This window comes from Dermochelys coriacea, chromosome 1, assembly GCF_009764565.3.
Source record: "Dermochelys coriacea isolate rDerCor1 chromosome 1, rDerCor1.pri.v4, whole genome shotgun sequence".
Lineage (NCBI taxonomy): Eukaryota > Metazoa > Chordata > Testudines > Dermochelyidae > Dermochelys > Dermochelys coriacea.
This window is the reverse complement of record NC_050068.2, coordinates 278,513,515-278,532,678: the sequence shown is the minus strand read 5'-3', so window position 1 is coordinate 278,532,678 and position 19,164 is coordinate 278,513,515. Positions and strand designations below refer to the sequence as shown.

Sequence of the window (19,164 nt, the reverse complement as noted above, 5' to 3'; positions counted from 1 at the left end):
AATGGCTTGTTACAGAATTTGAACTACAAGCCAAGACAATGCGACAATGCTCCTTTGTTAAAATTAAGGAGAAATAGTTAAGTTAAATGGTATTCTGCCTGATGGATGACTGTATATTCAAATGATTGATCATAAACGTTTTCTTCAAATCATAGTATTCCAGATTTTAAAAAATATTTTTATTGAATTTAAATGTTTGACATCAGTTACTTTACATTTTAACCAATTGTAGAGATTTAGCAAAAAAATATTGTTGTAATGGGGCTAGTCTACAGCTGAAGCACAGAACTGTTACCTAGAAACCTTCAGTGGGCTTGATAGATATATCAACAGATAGCTTAGAAAAATAGATTCTGACTCCTATTCCAGTGTCTTAACCAACGAAACATGCTACCTCACCAGCAAGCATTGCATCAGTCAACAAGTATTCTTAATCTCTGTTTATCACCCAGTATTACTGGAGAAGAAATTTGATTTGTGTCTCACATATGCAACACTGTCAAAATGATCGTACTACGCTACATATTCTAGTTCCCCAGGTCCTGAGGTGAACAGAGACAACACTCACTCATTGCTTTAATCTTCAAACCAAGCAGTGAAATAAATCAAAATTATCAGCCAATGAACAAATATGGGAAGTGTTACCAAAAGGAAAAGGGATTAAATATTTGTAATAAGAGAGATTAATAAGGTGAGAACTCAAATCTTTGCTAAAATTATATATAAAAAAATCTTTTAGAACTGTGACTTAATCTTAGGAAATTATTACTAATCAGATTTTACCTAATACCAACACTTCCTAATCCTGGCTCACACTGTTACAACTCCAACAACTGTACTCTTTCTTAACATTAACTGGAAACATCTACAACTATTAGTTCTGACATAGCCACAATATATTGAGTATTAAAAAAGTCTCACTCACATGAAGATGTATTAAATGCTAGTCTATTTACAAATCTCTTGAATACAAAAACATTCACTAGTAAAGACAGCATTATACTCTGAAACCTGAAATTGCAAATCAGGCAGTAAAAAGTAAAGAGAGAATGGTCAAGGACAAACAATTCAATAGCTTCAACAAGAATCAATGACAAAGATTTTCCCTACTTAAAAAAAAAAAAGAGAGAGAGAGAGAAAGAGAAAAACCTGGACACCAAGTATATATTGTGCCAAATCCCCATTCTCTTAAAGAATGGACAGAGTAAGTTTCTTAACTGCAAAATAAGTTGGAAATAAAGAATACAAAAAAAGAAACTGTCATAAAAATATATAAAAGTTTGAGTATGCTACACAATATTATCTGACCTCATTACAGTGTAATAAAATGTTTTTGAAAAATATTTTTAATTTATAAAGTGATTTTCTTCTCAAAATATTTACATATGTTAATGAGTTAAACCTCACAGCACATTATGCTGTACATGGGGAAAAGTTGTAACTTGCCCAAAGTCACACATAAAGCCTGTAGCAGAGAGAAAATTAAAACCAAAACCTCATAACTCCCAGACCAAGTTTCTATACCCACTTCTCTCTTCCTCCCTCCCCCGCCCCCACCCTGGCTGTCATTGACTTCTATATGACCTTGGGCAAATCACTTCATCTTTCATTGACTTTGTTTCCCCTCCCACCTTTTTTCTGTCTTGTGTATTTGGATTGTAAACTTCTGAGTCAGGGACTATATTTCACAATTGTGTCTGTACAGAGCCTAGGGCAACAGGGTCCCAATCTTAATTGGGACCTATAGACCTTACTGTAACATATATATAATAAAAACAGATGATTTTGTGTTAGCACACCTTCACTTAGCACTTTCTTTAGTGTTTTTATCTCATTTTCAATATTATATACTTATATATATATATATATATATATATATATACACACACACATCATATATTACTGATATCGAGTTTTAGGGGCAAAATTCATTTTGTATATGGAAAATATTTTAATCAGAAATATCAAAAAGAATCTAAGTAGCAAGAACAAGACAGAAGGAAAGAGAAAAAAGAATGAGGGAGAGGAAAGGGAAATAAAAGAATACTATGTAGAATTGTCATATGACTCATGTTGCTGTTGTTTCTATAGGGTATTTTAATCATATACTTCTAGGAATGCTGACCATATTTCTTCAAAGAAAGCAAAGCTCAGGTTACACAGAAGGAAACACTCTCAAGACTCTTTAAATCACGTAGTTTGTTATGTGATAGAAATGAAATTGCTGTACACTTTTGCTGTTTTTCTAAAAACTTTAAAAATTAAAATAGGAATCAGGGAATAGATTTGTTTATTTTTACCCCATCTGTTATGGCTGGTTTTATCTTAACCACTAAATATATCATGAACCACCCAAGCTTGAAAATGATTTTTATGGTGGTTACCTCCCAGGTATTGGTCTTTGTAATTAAATAGCTGATGAGCAGATCTTAGTGCCAGCTTTGTGGATTCAGCTGTGTACAAGCATTAGGTGCTATATCATGTTACTCTTCACTATGTGACTTTGGCCAGAATCCCAAAGCCATCCCTGCCAATAAGTATGTGATTAATACGGAGCTTTTTCGATGTGCTTGGCAGTCCTTGTACAATTACCTCACACTGACAGCTGTATCTGATCTTCAGTCAGTTGTGTGTTTTCTGCAGGCTTTCAACTTATTTTATTTTTGCCTTGGGGTATTTTATAGCTGGCCAGAAATGGTTAGAAATGGAGTCTTAAAATATTCTTGCTGCTGCTGCTTCTTCTTTTTCTTTTTTTTCCTTTTCCCTTTTCTTTTATTTGCACTTCATTATTTTTTGTGGCCAAAGAAAGGGATTGTAAATGCTCATGTACATTGAATTTGTATAGTAGAAGAATGCAATTGAAGTGTAAACAAAATTAATAAGTAACTGATCTCAAGGTTCTGTACACTTTGAACGTGAGGAAATGAAAACATCCGTTTCAAGGAATCCTTTGACAGATATCTCCCCGCCTGTCCCTTCCCTCCCACCCAATTCATCTCAAAATAATATATAAACAATGGTAGAGAGCTCTGTCTTGCAAAATGACTCCAAGTCTAAGTCAATCTTCACTGGCTTTTGACAAAAACAAAACAATACCTAATTATCTTTTTGTACGACTTTCTGTTTTAATATCCAGACCCAGCACATAGTTTGGTCAACAAGTACAATAGCAATTTTCTTTGTCTTTGATCAGAATTTCACACCATAACTTAATTTATTATTTCACTGTGACTTTTTAGTTTATAAATAAGGCCAAAGGTTTAGACAGACTCTGTGTGTGCTAATGTGGATGGTGGAGGAGACACTGATTAATAATTAAGAGTTCTATTTGGTGCCTCAGGAATAAGGCCAGTATTTGCATTCTTGTTGTTTAAAGGGACATTGTTAACTCAAAAAAATCACATTCTATCTGAAAATCATATACCCAACATTGTTACAAATAACCACTAAGGTGCTAGAAACTCAGCTGATGTCAATTTGTATAGTTCTTCTTCGAGTGCTTGCTCATGTCGATTCCATTTTAGGTGTGCTTGTGCCCATGTGTGTGACCATCGGAGACTTTTGCCTTACTGGTACCCATAGGGCTGGCTGTGGCACCCTCTGGAGTGTCGCACTCATTGCACGGTATGTCAGGTGCCACTGGCCCTGCGCCCTCTCAGTTCCTTCTTACTGCCCGTGGTGGTCAGTCGGAGCACCTCTTCCCTTGCTTCAGAAGTGGTTAGTGGTTTCTCGTCTAGTTTAGCTTTGTGCTTTACCTACCTGTACATTGTCTTAATCATTGTTAGATAGTTGTTAAGTACTCTTTAAGTGTTTAGATAGTGTCCCAGTGGGGACTTTGCCCCCATACATGCCCCACTCTCCACAAAGAGAGCACGACATACGTCTCAGGGCCCTCCTGATGAAGGCTGCCCTGCACGCAGCTTCAGAGGCAGCACGTCCTAGACCGGAACCCAGCACTTCAACTTCAGTGCATAGTGCATCTCCAGCTCCGAGGTCCTCTCAGCACTGATCCCCGTCACTGGTGCCAAAGAAAAAGACTAAGAAGACGGCACCAGCCAAGCCCAACCAAGGGGCTCTGGGCAAAGGACCCCGCTCGGTCCTCACACCCACTCCAGACCGCTTAAGGGCTCGGCTGTGGGGAGTTTCTTCCTCTGTAAGGACACACCACCAACTCCAGGGAGCGGTAAAGGGCCTAGGCCGATGTCTTCGTCACATTGTTCATTGCTGTTGCCAAGACTCCATAGCCCTGCCCCAGTAGACGGAGGGGGATGACTTCTTGGGCTTGGAGGCACAATTCAGCCTCTCGCCCAGACAATGTGATTGGGCTCCGAAGGGTGAGTCAGCAGCATCAGCACCGGCCTAGCAGAAGAACTAGTGGCTGACCCAATGGCCATATTGGAATGCATGGGGCGTTCCCAACATGCTGGTAACCCACTCTCACCAGCCCGCAGTTGCTACGTCAGACGGACTGCAGGCGCGCTCCCAGTACCTGCAGCACTGGTGTTGGTGCAGGGCATCCTAGTGACCGCTTTGGGTGTGAAGCCAGTACCCACCCCAAGGCCACCCTCCCTGGCAGGTGAGGACACCTCTAGACCTCCTCGGTCGTCCAATCATCCTACTCCTCCCCAGAAAAGGCGATGGCAGAGCCTTTTAGGGCTAGCCCACTGGACGATTTCCATGAGCATCAGGCACTGCTCCGCAGGGTGGCAGCTAACTTGGCCGAAGAGACAGAGGAACAGATGAACACATTATTTAATGTGCTCTCCGTGTCCGCCCCAGCCCGGCTCATGCTTCCAGTACACGAAAGGGTCTTGAATATTGCCAAAACCATCTGGCAAACCCCATCCTCCCACCCCTCCCCCATCTCAAAAAGGGCAGAAAAGTAATACTTCATTCCCACAAAAGGGTTCGAGTACTTATCCACTTATCCGCCACCAGGGTTATTGGTTGTGTTGGTGGCCAATGAATGGGACAAACAGGGGCCCACCAGTTCTACCCCGAAGAACAAAGAGGTGGATTTGTTCGGTCAAAAGATTTATGCTATGTCCAGCCTCCAGTTTTGGGTGGTGAACCATCAGGCCCACCTGGGCTGCTACAATTTTAACTTGTGGGACTCTCTCCCCAAGTTGAAGGACTCCATTTCCCAGGAGGTGGCCCAGGAGTTTGTGACCATGAGGGATGAAGGGACCCCAGCGGCCTGTCTTCCCTCCAGATGGCCTGGGACGCAGCCAATTCAGCTGCCCAAGTGGTTGCCTTGGCGGTAGTCATGCGGCGCAGTTCCTGGCTTCAAACTGCTGGCCTGTCCCAGGAGATGCAGGCCTCCATCCAGGACATTCCATTTGATGGGGTTGGCCGGTTCTCCAACCAAACGGATACAGGTCTGTATGGCCTAAAGGACACAAGGGCGATCCTCTGCTCCCTGAGGATGCACACACCTCAGTCATCCAGGCAGCCATTCTGGCCTCCTCCATCACCTAGGCAGTGGCAGCCTCTGCAGGGGCCTACGAGGAAAAGGGACACTGGGTTGAACCACCACCGTCCTTAGTCATCCCGATCTCCTGCACAGATTGGCCTGGCGAAACATCAGGCGGGCCAGAAGTACACATTTTGAGGGTGCGCTCAGGAGCAACACACTAGCCAACGACCCAGATCCGTCCCACCCTTTCCTCGACCGCCTTTTCCTTACCGCTTGGGCTGGTCGCAGGTTATCGTGGACTGTTGGGTCCTGGACATAGTAGCTCGGGGCTATACTCTGCAATTTTTGGCCGCCCCTCTTCTCACCCACCCCCTATCCCCATCCCTCTTCAGGAACCCGTCTCACGAGCAGTTCCTCTTTCAGGAGGTCGAGAACCTCCTCAGTCTGGGGGCCATGAAGGAGGCTCCTTGGGATATGCAAGGAAAAGGATTCTACTCCCGCTACTTCATAATCCCGAAAAGTGGTGCTCAGACCCATCCTGGACCTGCAGGGCTGCAAGAAAACTCTCATGAAGTCGAAGTTTGGCATGGTATCACTGGCCTCCATCATCCTGGATCCGGGGGACTGGTACGCCGCTTTTGACTTAAAAGACACTTACTTTCATGCCTCTATCTTCTCAGGGCACAGACGTTTCCTGCGCTTTATAGTGGCAGGGCACCACCTACAGTTTACAGTGCTGCCCTTTGGCTTGTTCTCGACCCCCAGGGTGTTCAAGAAGTGTGTGGTGCTGGTAGCGGCTTACCAGAGGCTCAAGGGGTCCAGATCTTCCCATATCTCGATGATTGGCTCATCAAGGGCAAGTCTCCGGAGCAGGTCCTGAGGAGCATTGATCTGGTGTGCTCCGCCTGCAGCAATTTGGGTCTCCTAATAAACACAGAAAAATCCACATTAACGCCAGTTCAGTTCATAGAGTTCATCAGAGCAGTTCTCAACTCCATGCAAGCCAGGCCCTTCCTGCTGGAAGCACGCTTTCAAGCAATGTCGGAGTTGATTGGCCACATACAGAACCAACCGCTCACCATATCCCACACATGCCTGCGACTGTTGGGCCGCATGGCCACGTGTACTACGTGGTAAGTCATGCTCGGCTTTGTCTGAGGCCCCTGCAAGTGTGGCTGGCCTTGGTCTACATTCCCAGCAGGCACCCGTAGAACCCAGTGGTCATGGTGCCGAGCCATGGCCTCTCGTCTCTGGACTGGTGGTGGGATACCAGGTTGCTGCAGGGAGTCCCTTCCATGATTCTCTCGCCCTTGCTCACCTTGGTCTCAGATGCATCAGATCTGGGCTGGGGAGCCTATCTGTGCGAGCTCAACACCCAGGGCCATTGGCTGCAACACGACCTGTCCCTTCATATCAATGTCAAAGAGCTCAGAGTGGTTTGCCTGGCATGTCAGGCTTTCTTCCCACACCTGAAAGGCAAGGTGGTGCAGGTCCTGATGGACAATATTGCCGCAATGTACTACATCAACAGGCAGGGCGGCTCCAGGTCTTTAGCCCTTTGAAGGGAAGCTCTTAGCCTCTGGCACTTTCGTGTGTGGTATGCCATTCATTTGGTGGCCGCTCACCTGCCTGGAGCCAAGAATGTCCTGGTGGATCGCGTCAGCAGCACCTTTTCGTCTCGCCTCGTTGCTGTCCTCAGTCATGGTGCACCTGGTGGCCATCTCGGCTTTCCATCCCCTGTTTCACAGCAGGTCAGTCTTCACCCATCCCATGATAGCATGGTTCCTTAAAGTTCTGGAGCACCTTTACCCACATGTTTGGGACCTGAACCTTGTGCAGTCCAGGCTCACGTGGCCCCCCCCTTTGAGCCCCTGCCTTCCTGTTCCTTCTGCTTCTCTCCTGGAAGGTTTCCTTTTTGGTCGCTATAACCTCAGCCAATAGGGTGTGCCCTTATATGGTCTTCTATAAGGACAAGATACAGCTGCATCTGCACCCAGCCTTTCTGGCCAAGATCGTTTCCCAGTTCCATATTGGTCAGGATATATCTTCCGGTCTTCTGCCCAAAGCCTCATGCTACAGATGAGGAAAGCAGGCTGTGTACCCTGGACGTCGTGCAGGCACTGGCCTTCTACATAGAGAGAACAAAGCTGTTCTGTAAGTCTACACAACCCTTTGTTGCAGTCACTGGCAGGATGAAGGGTTGCTCAGTGTCTACCCAGAGAATCTCGTCCTGGATCACAGCCTGCATCCGCTACTGCTATGAACTGGCGAAGGTGCCCCCGCCAGCGATTGTGACGGCTCATTCAACTAGAGCACAAGCATCATCGGCGGTCTTCCTCACTGAGGTGCCGATCCAGGAAATTTGCTGCCCCAAGACCTGGTCGTCCGTCCACACCTTTGCTTCACGCTATGCGCTGACCCAGCAGGCTCAGGCTGATGCTGGTTTCGGCAGAGCAGTACTCGAATCTGCAAGACTGTGAACTCTGAACCCACTGCCATGGATTCTGCTTGTGAGTTAGCTAAAGTGGAATCAATGTGAGCAAGCACTCAAAGAAGAAAAAAACAGTTACCCACCTTTTTGTAATTGTTGTTCTTCGAGATGTGTTGCTCATGTCCATTCCATTACCCACCCTCCTGCCCTGCTGTCAGAGTTGTTGGCAAGAAGGAACCAAGAGGGTGCGCAGGGCCTGCAGCACCTGATATATCATGCCATGAGCGCGGCACTTCAGAGGGCGCCACAGCCGGCCCTACTGGGTACCACTAAGGCAAAAGTCTCCAACGGCCTCACATTTGGGCACACGCACACCTACAATGGAATGGACGTGAGCAACACATCTTGAAGAACAACATTTACAAAAAGGTGGGTAACCGTTTTTTCCATGAACTTAAAGAATCTTGGCCAAGAGTTTTTATGTTTCCAGCTTCTACACTGTGTCCTAGACTGAAGAAGAAGAGTAAGTTAGGAATTTAGACTCAATAAATACATTGGGAAGTACAAATGGAGAATTTGGGGTAGAAGGAATTGGTGAAAACTGAGACATTGGAATGAAATGGACAGGAGCTCTGGAGCTTGAATATCAAAAGAAAAAAATTTTCATGAGATGTGAGTTTTGTAATGTATGTATAACATCAAAATAGTTTTTTAAAATGCCACTTTTCAGGAATAACAATGCACACAACAAACGTTAAACAATATTACATAAAAGTAGCATTGCACATTGGTTAATATTTGTTGCATTGTACATTTATAAAGTTACAACAGCCATTCAGTTTCACCAAATGCTGTTTCTTAAGCAATGGAAGGGGAAAGATGCTCATAAGCATACAGAACACACTAGGTGATGTCACCATGTTGGTCCATGTGAACTAGATAATACCAAGAGGAATCAACAACACTAACTCTATTATAGCAAGTCCAGAATAAAAACAAGTAGCAAAAATGGAGAAAGATAAATCCAATGTAGAATCACATTTCTATTGTATTACTTTCAATGGCAATCTTGGTAAGAAAGCCAAGTTTAAAGTGTCAGTGTCACTTTCAAAGCTATTAAAATGCTTCCAGACTGTACAACCTCTGGGTTTAGTAATATTATAGTTATGTCAGTGCTAAATTAGAATGAGCTTTCTTTCTCTTCAAGTTATACTCATGCTGAAACACTTTAAGAGACTGATATTTCACAACACTTCAGTAACAAATTGCCTCAGCCAATGTAAAGGTTAAAAATTATATAAATGACAGTTGTTTTCCTTTGGAGAGTATAATTTCTGAAACAAAATGCAATCCTGAGTAGAGCTGGCAGTTCGGTCTGTACATTAAAAGGTTATTTCTGCCTTCTGTTTGCCACATACTATATACAAACTGATGGACTCAGTCACTAGAAAATAAATCACAGTTCACCTCCATCCATTTTTAATTATGTATGTATAGGAATAGCTTAATGCCTTAACAATAGGATGAGAAGAGAAAGGGCATCAGCAATTTGAATGAAACAAGTATCCTCTATCTTATAGTACGTTGCATAGTGTAATAACTGATTTGTGTTGACTATTTGTCTAGATCTGAAGAAAAAGAATAGTGTTCCAAACCAGAATTTATAAATCATCTACATGTTATTGAAAACAGTAAAACAAGAAATTGGATTTGTACTCTTTAAAATAAACGATTGGTGATTTGGATAGTCATTGCCTTGCCACCCAGTATGAATTGTGTTTGCTATAGTGAGTAATATTTAGTGTTAAATAAATTAGAATGAGTCTGTAAGAAAAGTTTTGTTAAAAAATTGACTGCATTAGGGACTGTTTGCTTAATAATAAACCATTCTGTTTCAGAAGTTGCAGAGGAAAACTTGTGAATATGTTTCTATGCATAACACTTGAGAATCACTGAGAACTAAAAAGAAAGAAAACATTTTAATAAATGCAAACGAGTCTTCAAAAACACTGGGTCAGGCAATAAACAAGATACTATAATACACTGTGGAACTTTCTCCGCTAAAGGAATAAAATATAGTGGCCTTGATCCTTCACTGCTTTGCACCTTTTGGAGTCATTTATGCGTCTGCAAAGTTAATTTAAAATGTTACCAGACTAGAAGTGTGGTATTTTACACTCACTCTGCATAGTATAAAATTCTATACCAGGTATAGCATAGAACACAGAAGAGTGAGGCCCACTGTTTTCCTATACATTGATCCAAACAATACACTGAACTGGGTAAAATTGACGATATTAGTACCCATCCTCTTTAAATGTTTTTCTGTGGCCTATTCCACATATATGAATGGAATAACAAATACAAGAAAAGATTACTCAGGACTTCCCAAACTAAAAAAATCCTTTGCTCTTACATACACTGCCAATTTTTTTTTTATAAGCACCAAAAGAAGCAGGGTATGTTTAGTGTTCCAGATCCTGGCTGCCTAATTATAAGTTGCACTATTTTCTATCCACACATATTTCTTTTAGTTAGTTATACAACTCCTGTTTAGCCATGAAATGCTGACTAAACAAATCAGCGTGAGGGACCTATACAGTGGAATGGAGTGGTTGACAAGGGTGAGTGTGAAGCTCTTTCCCCTTCATTACAACATGCTGAAAGAATTAAAATTTATTATTAGGGTGGGGGTAGTTGACAAAAATCCAAAAAAAAAATCATCTGGATAATACTTCTTGCTTAATCGAATCATCAGTGACATTTTATATAAATCCAACATCCACGTGCATCTTCCCTTTTCCCCACTGGGAACAGTTAAGTAAAGGAAAAGAATTCCATCAACTACAAATGAAGCTGACATAGAATATAAAATGGACATTCCAAAATGTAGGCAGAGTAGTTGGAGTTAAAATCTCTCTGCAAAACCTTACAGAATAATAGTTGAAAACAGATTGTTAGCCTCTAGAAGACCATAAAACTGAAATTACAAAATCAAGATGAGATAACAGTAAACACACAACCTTCATGAGAAAATTAATGCATTAAGAAATAATCCAGATGCAATAATATTAAAGTACGTAACTAGTAGTTGCATCCGATGACGTGAGCTGTAGCTCACGAAAGCTTATGCTGAGATAAAGTTGTTAGTCTCTAAGGTGCCACAAGTACTCCTTTTCTTTTTGCGAATACAGACTAACACGGCTGCTACTCTGAAACTAGTAGTTGGTTTCCCAGAAGAGATGGAAAGACATAATTCAATGTACTTCAAAAAAAATTAATTCTTACAAAACTCTTAAAGACTTTTTTCCATGTTAAGTTGATAATAGTTTTTCTCCTTGTGTATGGTAACTAGCTAGCCTATAGAAATAAACAGAATGGAGAATTAACTAAATCAAATAATTCCTTTTAAAATAGTACTCCATAAACACACCAATGTTACCTCCATTTTGTCTGGGTTTAGAAGTAGGACTTATGCTCTTTGGCTATAAGAAGGGGTTGTTTTCATCAGAGTACATCAGAATGCTTTACCTGGCCTGGCATTGTGCATTTTTGCATAATCAATGCCTTGATTTGTGTTGTTGGACCATTGATCTGGATGTTAGCTCATTTACATCTGATGTGTGTCTTTTGCGTATTGCAGTCTGTAACACAGGGAGAATAGTGACATGCATCTTGGAACCAGTCGAACATCCCTTAATTGTATTTGCTTAGGTCACGATTTACCAAATTGTTCTATTCAGTATTAGGCACATATGTAGGGACCATTAAAATCAGTGGGGTTTAAAGCATGTGCTCAGATACTTTACAGAATTGGGAGCCTTGTGCTCATGTTATGAGATGGCATTGCTTCAGTTCTGTTACACCTCATGTGAGCCTTTACTCTGTATATTGAGTGGTATTAGAAGTACATAGTGGCCTATGAAGAGCCGATAAACCTCAATATAACAGAATTGAGCCTGAATGTGAGACGTTAGCTCTTTTGACAGCAGCTCCTTTTGGTATGCTCTTTCTGGCTATTCCTTCTGCTACACATGTGCTGTGAGAAAGAAAAGGAGTACTTGTGGCACCTTAGAGACTAACAAATTTATTAGAGCATAAGCTTTCGTGAGCTACAGCTCACTTCATCGGATGCATTTGGTGGAAAAAACAGAGGAGAGATTTATATACACACACACAGAGAACATGAAACAATGGGTTTATCATACACACTGTAAGGAGAGTGATCACTTAAGATAAGCCATCACCAACAGCAGGGGGGGGAAGGAGGAAAACCTTTCATGGTGACAAGCAGGTAGGCTAATTCCAGCAGTTAACAAGAATATCAGAGGAACAGTGGGGGGTGGGGTGGGAGGGAGAAATACCATGGGGAAATAGTTTTACTTTGTGTAATGACTCATCCATTCCCAGTCTCTATTCAAGCCTAAGTTAATTGTATCCAGTTTGCAAATTAATTCCAATTCAGCAGTCTCTCGTTGGAGTCTGTTTTTGAAGCTTTTTTGTTGAAGTATAGCCACTCTTAGGTCTGTGATCGAGTGACCAGAGAGATTGAAGTGTTCTCCAACTGGTTTTTGAATGTTATAATTCTTGACGTCTGATTTGTGTCCATTCATTCTTTTACGTAGAGACTGTCCAGTTTGGCCAATGTACATGGCAGAGGGGCATTGCTGGCACATGATGGCATATATCACATTGGTAGATGCGCAGGTGAACGAGCCTCTGATAGTGTGGCTGATGTGATTAGGCCCTATGATGGTATCCCCTGAATAGATATGTGGACAGAGTTCGCAACGGGCTTTGTTGCAAGGATAGGTTCCTGGGTTAGTGGTTCTGTTGTGTGGTGTGTGGTTGCTGGTGAGTATTTGCTTCAGATTGGGGGGCTGTCTGTAAGCAAGGACTGGTCTGTCTCCCAAGATCTGAGAGAGCGATGGCTCGTCCTTCAGGATAGGTTGTAGATCCTTGATGATGCGTTGGAGGGGTTTTAGTTGGGGGCTGAAGGTGATGGCTAGTGGCGTTCTGTTGTTTTCTTTGTTGGGCCTGTCCTGTAGTAGGTGACTTCTGGGTACTCTTCTGGCTCTGTCAATCTGTTTCTTCACTTCAGCAGGTGGGTACTGTAGTTGTAGGAATGCATGATAGAGATCTTGTAGGTGTTTGTCTCTGTCTGAGGGGTTGGAGCAAATGCGGTTATATCGTAGCGCTTGGCTGTAGACAATGGATCGAGTGGTATGATCTGGATGAAAGCTAGAGGCATGTAGGTAGGAATAGCGGTCAGTAGGTTTCCGATATAGGGTGGTGTTTATGTGACCATCGCTTATTAGCACCGTAGTGTCCAGGAAGTGGATCTCTTGTGTGGACTGGTCCAGGCTGAGGTTGATGGTGGGATGGATCGACCAGCATGGTCCATCCCACCATCAACCTCAGCCTGGACCAGTCCACACAAGAGATCCACTTCCTGGACACTACGGTGCTAATAAGCGATGGTCACATAAACACCACCCTATATCGGAAACCTACTGACCGCTATTCCTACCTACATGCCTCTAGCTTTCATCCAGATCATACCACTCGATCCATTGTCTACAGCCAAGCGCTACGATATAACCGCATTTGCTCCAACCCCTCAGACAGAGACAAACACCTACAAGATCTCTATCATGCATTCCTACAACTACAGTACCCACCTGCTGAAGTGAAGAAACAGATTGACAGAGCCAGAAGAGTACCCAGAAGTCACCTACTACAGGACAGGCCCAACAAAGAAAACAACAGAACGCCACTAGCCATCACCTTCAGCCCCCAACTAAAACCCCTCCAACACATCATCAAGGATCTACAACCTATCCTGAAGGACGAGCCATCGCTCTCTCAGATCTTGGGAGACAGACCAGTCCTTGCTTACAGACAGCCCCCCAATCTGAAGCAAATACTCACCAGCAACCACACACCACACAACAGAACCACTAACCCAGGAACCTATCCTTGCAACAAAGCCCGTTGCCAACTCTGTCCACATATCTATTCAGGGGATACCATCATAGGGCCTAATCACATCAGCCACACTATCAGAGGCTCGTTCACCTGTGCATCTACCAATGTGATATATGCCATCATGTGCCAGCAATGCCCCTCTGCCATGTACATTGGCCAAACTGGACAGTCTCTACGTAAAAGAATGAATGGACACAAATCAGACGTCAAGAATTATAACATTCAAAAACCAGTTGGAGAACACTTCAATCTCTCTGGTCACTCGATCACAGACCTAAGAGTGGCTATACTTCAACAAAAAAGCTTCAAAAACAGACTCCAACGAGAGACTGCTGAATTGGAATTAATTTGCAAACTGGATACAATTAACTTAGGCTTGAATAGAGACTGGGAATGGATGAGTCATTACACAAAGTAAAACTATTTCCCCATGGTATTTCTCCCTCCCACCCCACCCCACACTGTTCCTCTGATATTCTTGTTAACTGCTGGAATTAGCCTACCTGCTTGTCACCATGAAAGGTTTTCCTCCTTCCCCCCCCTGCTGTTGGTGATGGCTTATCTTAAGTGATCACTCTCCTTACAGTGTGTATGATAAACCCATTGTTTCATGTTCTCTGTGTGTGTGTATATAAATCTCTCCTCTGTTTTTTCCACCAAATGCATCCGATGAAGTGAGCTGTAGCTCACGAAAGCTTATGCTCTAATAAATTTGTTAGTCTCTAAGGTGCCACAAGTACTCCTTTTCTTTTTGCGAATACAGACTAACACGGCTGCTACTCTGAAACCTGTGACATGTGCTGTGGGATCTTATAAGTTGTTAGCCTACATGTCAGGATATATCTGTTTCATTAACAGTGAATAGGTTTACACTCCACTTCAGCTTTTATTCAGTGCTTCATCCCATTACCTAGAATTACTCACTTTGTGTGAAGTTGTATAGAGAGAAGAGTTCTGCCTGATCCACATCCCTTTAATGAATTGTAAGATGTCTTGTTATTTGCTTCATATACAATAGACTGGATCTTTCACAATTATATGCTGTACAATGATTTGCTATACAATCTTTCATATCGTATCCACAAAGTATTCCTGAATGTTTTCACGGTTTATATATCAATATTTATTGAACTCCCAATTCAGGATTCTGTTAAAAAGGTTTCTGAGATCCAAACTTGTTTTTTCTTAGAGACCAGACATACTGATTCAAACTATAATTATTCTCATTGTAAAGGACATTTCACTGCAAAATATTTAAAAGAAACCCAATATGACTTTTAAAATAACTGTAAACCTGACTTTTAAAAATGAATCAGCTCAGTCTCCCTTCTACCTCCTACAGTTTTGAGAGTAAAAAATAATGCTGGTTAGAAATCTCACCTGTGAGCAATCAGGTAGTTAAACATTGTGTAATGTTACTAGTTACAAATAATTTGTAACAAATAATGTTACAAATAATGGCAGGCACAAAAAGGGTGTCCAGGTTTTAAAAATGTGGCTCATAAAAATAGATGCTTAATACAGGCTTATCTATCTGCTGAATTGTTGTTTTAAACACCCACAGTATGCGTGGGAGTATACAAGACATGGGTTGAGATACTTAAAACCTGCCCCAAGTAGCTTACATTCTAAATACATTACCAAAATAAATCATATTGGGAGAGCTAGAAGAAAATACAGTGTTAGAGCATTATTTTTCCTCACTGCTTGTTTCCGTATCATGAGTGGATGACAGCACTTTTACTAATTATTTTGTTCAGAGAAAATAGAAATGGTTTAGATTAATTTATCAGTGATGCATTTTTAACTTGTATGGGTGATGGGTGTCCCTGAAGTGGGATAATGAGAAGACACTCTCAGAGTAGAGGAGAAAATAAAAATTCCATTATTAAAACCCGCAATTTCTTTTCAGAGCTTGCTAATTTTTGTTTAAAATATTTATAATGCATGCATGTAGAGAGTCTTATTACTGCATACCAAACAATAAAACCATAACAGTTTTCTTTGCATAAATGTATTTCACAGAATCTTATTAACTATCACTTTAGCATAAATAATCTGCCAAATTTTTCTCTGATGTAGCCAATAGTTACAGCAGTAATTACGCTGACCTGAATTATTTTATATACAATATTGTCTTGAAACTGTTTTTGTGAATACTTTCTGGGATTCTAAAGACATAGTCTCATACATGAACCTTCATTTTGTCATGGTAAATTCAGTCAGTCCAATTACCAAGCAAACCTTTCTACAAGGTACTGAACTTCAGGATAATTCCCAATTTTACCCACATAAACAGCATGCAGTTCCATTCTATTCTGGAGCCTAACTTAATATCTATCTAAGACACCCCTGTGTTCATAGATTTTTATGGTATGTTAGTTATTCTTCCTATTTTTATGACATAATCCATCAGACAGTTTCAAAGCACGATATGTACATTAATGGATTAAGTCTCAGAGCACTTTTGTGTGATAGGTTAATAATATTACTATCTCTGTATTATAGATTCATATATTCTAAGGCCAAAAGGGACTATTGTGATAATCTAGTCTGACCTCCTGTATAACTCAGGTCAAAGCATTTCCCCAAAATAATCCTTAGAGCAGATCTTTCAGAAAAACATCCAACCCTGGTTTAAAAATTGTCAGTGATGAAGAATCCACCACAGCTCTTGGTAAATTGTTCTAGTGGTTAATTTCTCTCACTGTTAAAAAATGTACGCCTTATTTCCAGCCTGAATTTTAATTTACAGTTATTGGATTGTGTTCTCTGCTAGACTGAAGATCCCATTATTAAATATTTGTTCCCCATAAAGGTATTTACAGACTGTAATCAGTCACCCCATACCTTCTCTTTTATGCTAAATAGACTGAGCTCCTTGAATCTACAATATGACAGGTTTTCTAATCCTTATATCATTCTCATGACTCTTCTCTGACCGTTTCCAATTTATCCACATCCTTCTTGAATTGTGGACGCCAGACCTGGACACTCTTTCAGCAGCAGTTGCACATGCCAAATACAGACATAAAATAACCTCTCTACTCCTACTTGAGATTCCCCTGTTTATGCAGCATAGGATTGCATTAGCACTTTCAGCCACAGCATCACACTGGAAGCTCATGTTCAGCTGATTATCCACCACAGTCCTCAAATCTTGTTAAGTTTCTTTGGTTAAATGGCTTAACCCAAGCCACTCAGCCAGTTCCGTGACATAGCTGGGAGTGGAGCATGCATATAGAGAGTCTTATTACTGCATACCAAACAATAAAACCATAACAGTTTTCTTTGCATAAATGTATTTCACAGAATCTTATTAACTATCACTTTAGCATAAATAATCTGCCAGTAATCTGCCAGATCTTCCCTTGATCTCCTGATTCAGTTAGGTGCTTTATTCACTATACCATGCTTCTGTAAAGCTAATTAGGATATTGGGTGTAGTGACTAATTTTAAAATTAATACATTCATAAAAGCACATCCTAATTTTACCTCCATATAAAATCACACATTTACAGTCCCCTTCACTTAAAATAATTCACAAAAAGCAGAATTTGGGTGAGGATCGATGTGATACATTCTGCACTCAATAGTGACAAAAATACAGGGAAATATATGTCACAACAGATTACACCTTTGCTGTTATCCTGAGATTAGGACCACTGTGAACAGGACTGCAAACAAAGATTATGACTACAGATCAAATAAATTATCTTAAACATAACCCTACTATTCTCTCCTCCTTTATTGTACATAGGACTCCATTGGATAGATCTACACTGCAATTATGAGGTGTGATTCCCAGCCCAAATAAACAGACTAGTGCCAGCTCTGCTTGAGCTAGCATACTAAAAATAGCTGTGTGAATATTGCAGCGTCACTAGGGCCTCAGGCTAACCACGAGTCCAAGCCCACCAGACATCTTAGCCTGAGCTGCCACCAGCGCCATAATTTCTACACTGCTATTTTTAGCATGCTAGCTCCAGCAGGGCTGGCACAAGTCTGTCTTCCCCTGCTGGGAATCACACATCCTAGATGCAATGTAGACATACCTTGTAGGCCAAAGACTTCTGTTGGTCTTTTTTCCCCAAACATCATCTTAATATTTTAGGGAGTTTCTCTTTTTCTTCTCCTGGTTGCCCTTCACTAGCCACATTCTCTAATTCTTAGCGCTTCCACTCTTAGTCCATTGGTTAGGAGTCTTTTTATCCTTTATCAATTTTGGTCTCCTTTTTCTGTCTGCTAGGTCTTTGAAAAGCATTCTGCACGCAGGTTTGTGTCCCCTTCTTTGAATGCATGTAACTTTTTATAAATCTGAAGACTTTTGTATTTCCACTGGCCTCTTTTTAACCTCTTCTCCTTGATTAATCTTAAAATATTTCAGAGCCATCTTTCTAAATTGAAATGCCAAGATCCTATCCAACTTGTTTTCATTTTTAAGTATTAAAATCACATTCAGAATGATTTAAACAGTCAGCTGACGTCAAAGTGTTTTTTAAAGAAAACCTAGCAGAATTTTTCATACACACAGGTAGTATTCATAATGTTGCCAGTTTAGCTGTCCCAGTGTTGCATTAGGATTAAGCATTAATTCAGGAGCATTGTTGTCACTTGAAACATTAATGAGACTAAATCAAACTCAGTCGCAGTCTGTGATGTAAATGCTCTGGTGTTCTGAAGAAGCAGCAAGAGTTTTTGCAGCTGGTCCTTTCTGGAAAACAAACATAATGGCTAACAACAAAACAGGCCGTCAGCACTTAGTAAACAAGCACACAATCTGTAATGACTTGCCAAAATACTGTTTAAAAATTGTTTACTGTAAAAGAAAAGCCCAGCAGTAAGTGATACATACATCCTGTTACATGCATGGGCTGCCAGCTCAGTATCTTGGGATGATTGTCAATGGGTTGGGAGGGAGAAAGAAAGAAAGAAAGACTTTGGAGAGAATTCACTTAGTTCGGTCTTGGAGGAATAGTTTTGGAAAATGTGAAGATTTCAAAAATGGAGCCTAAAGCAAAAACATCTGTTGTTGAGAAAATACCTTTTTTTATAACACTAATATGCTTTCTGTTATTGGATAGGAATAACAGTTACACAGCGCTGCTCCTATGCTCCAACTACTGTTTGTCTTTCTCAATAGATGATTTACTTTAAGAGAAGAAGAATTTAATAAAGTAACACACTATTTTTCTCTCATCTGCAGATTGCTCTCCGGGATTGTGGGGGTTTCCCATGTGCCAGTATTTAAAGGAAGAGGGCTGGTGCTGTGGTCGCAATGCCAGAATGTCAGCGTGCTTAGTATGGTTCTTTTTTCTTTTTCTTTTT

At 41.2% G+C, this 19,164-nt stretch overlaps 1 protein-coding gene across 3 annotated transcripts in view; it reads left to right on the top strand.

Annotated features, from left to right (window-relative positions):
* Positions 1–19,164, top strand: part of METTL25 (methyltransferase like 25) — a 96,438-nt gene that overhangs the window by 50,258 nt on the left and 27,016 nt on the right. For all 3 annotated transcript variants that reach the window (XM_043492694.1, XM_043492697.1, XM_038411151.2), the window contains one exon: positions 19,043–19,137. In XM_043492694.1, coding sequence (XP_043348629.1) covers positions 19,043–19,137 — 95 coding nt within the window. The remainder of the gene's footprint in view (positions 1–19,042; positions 19,138–19,164) is intronic.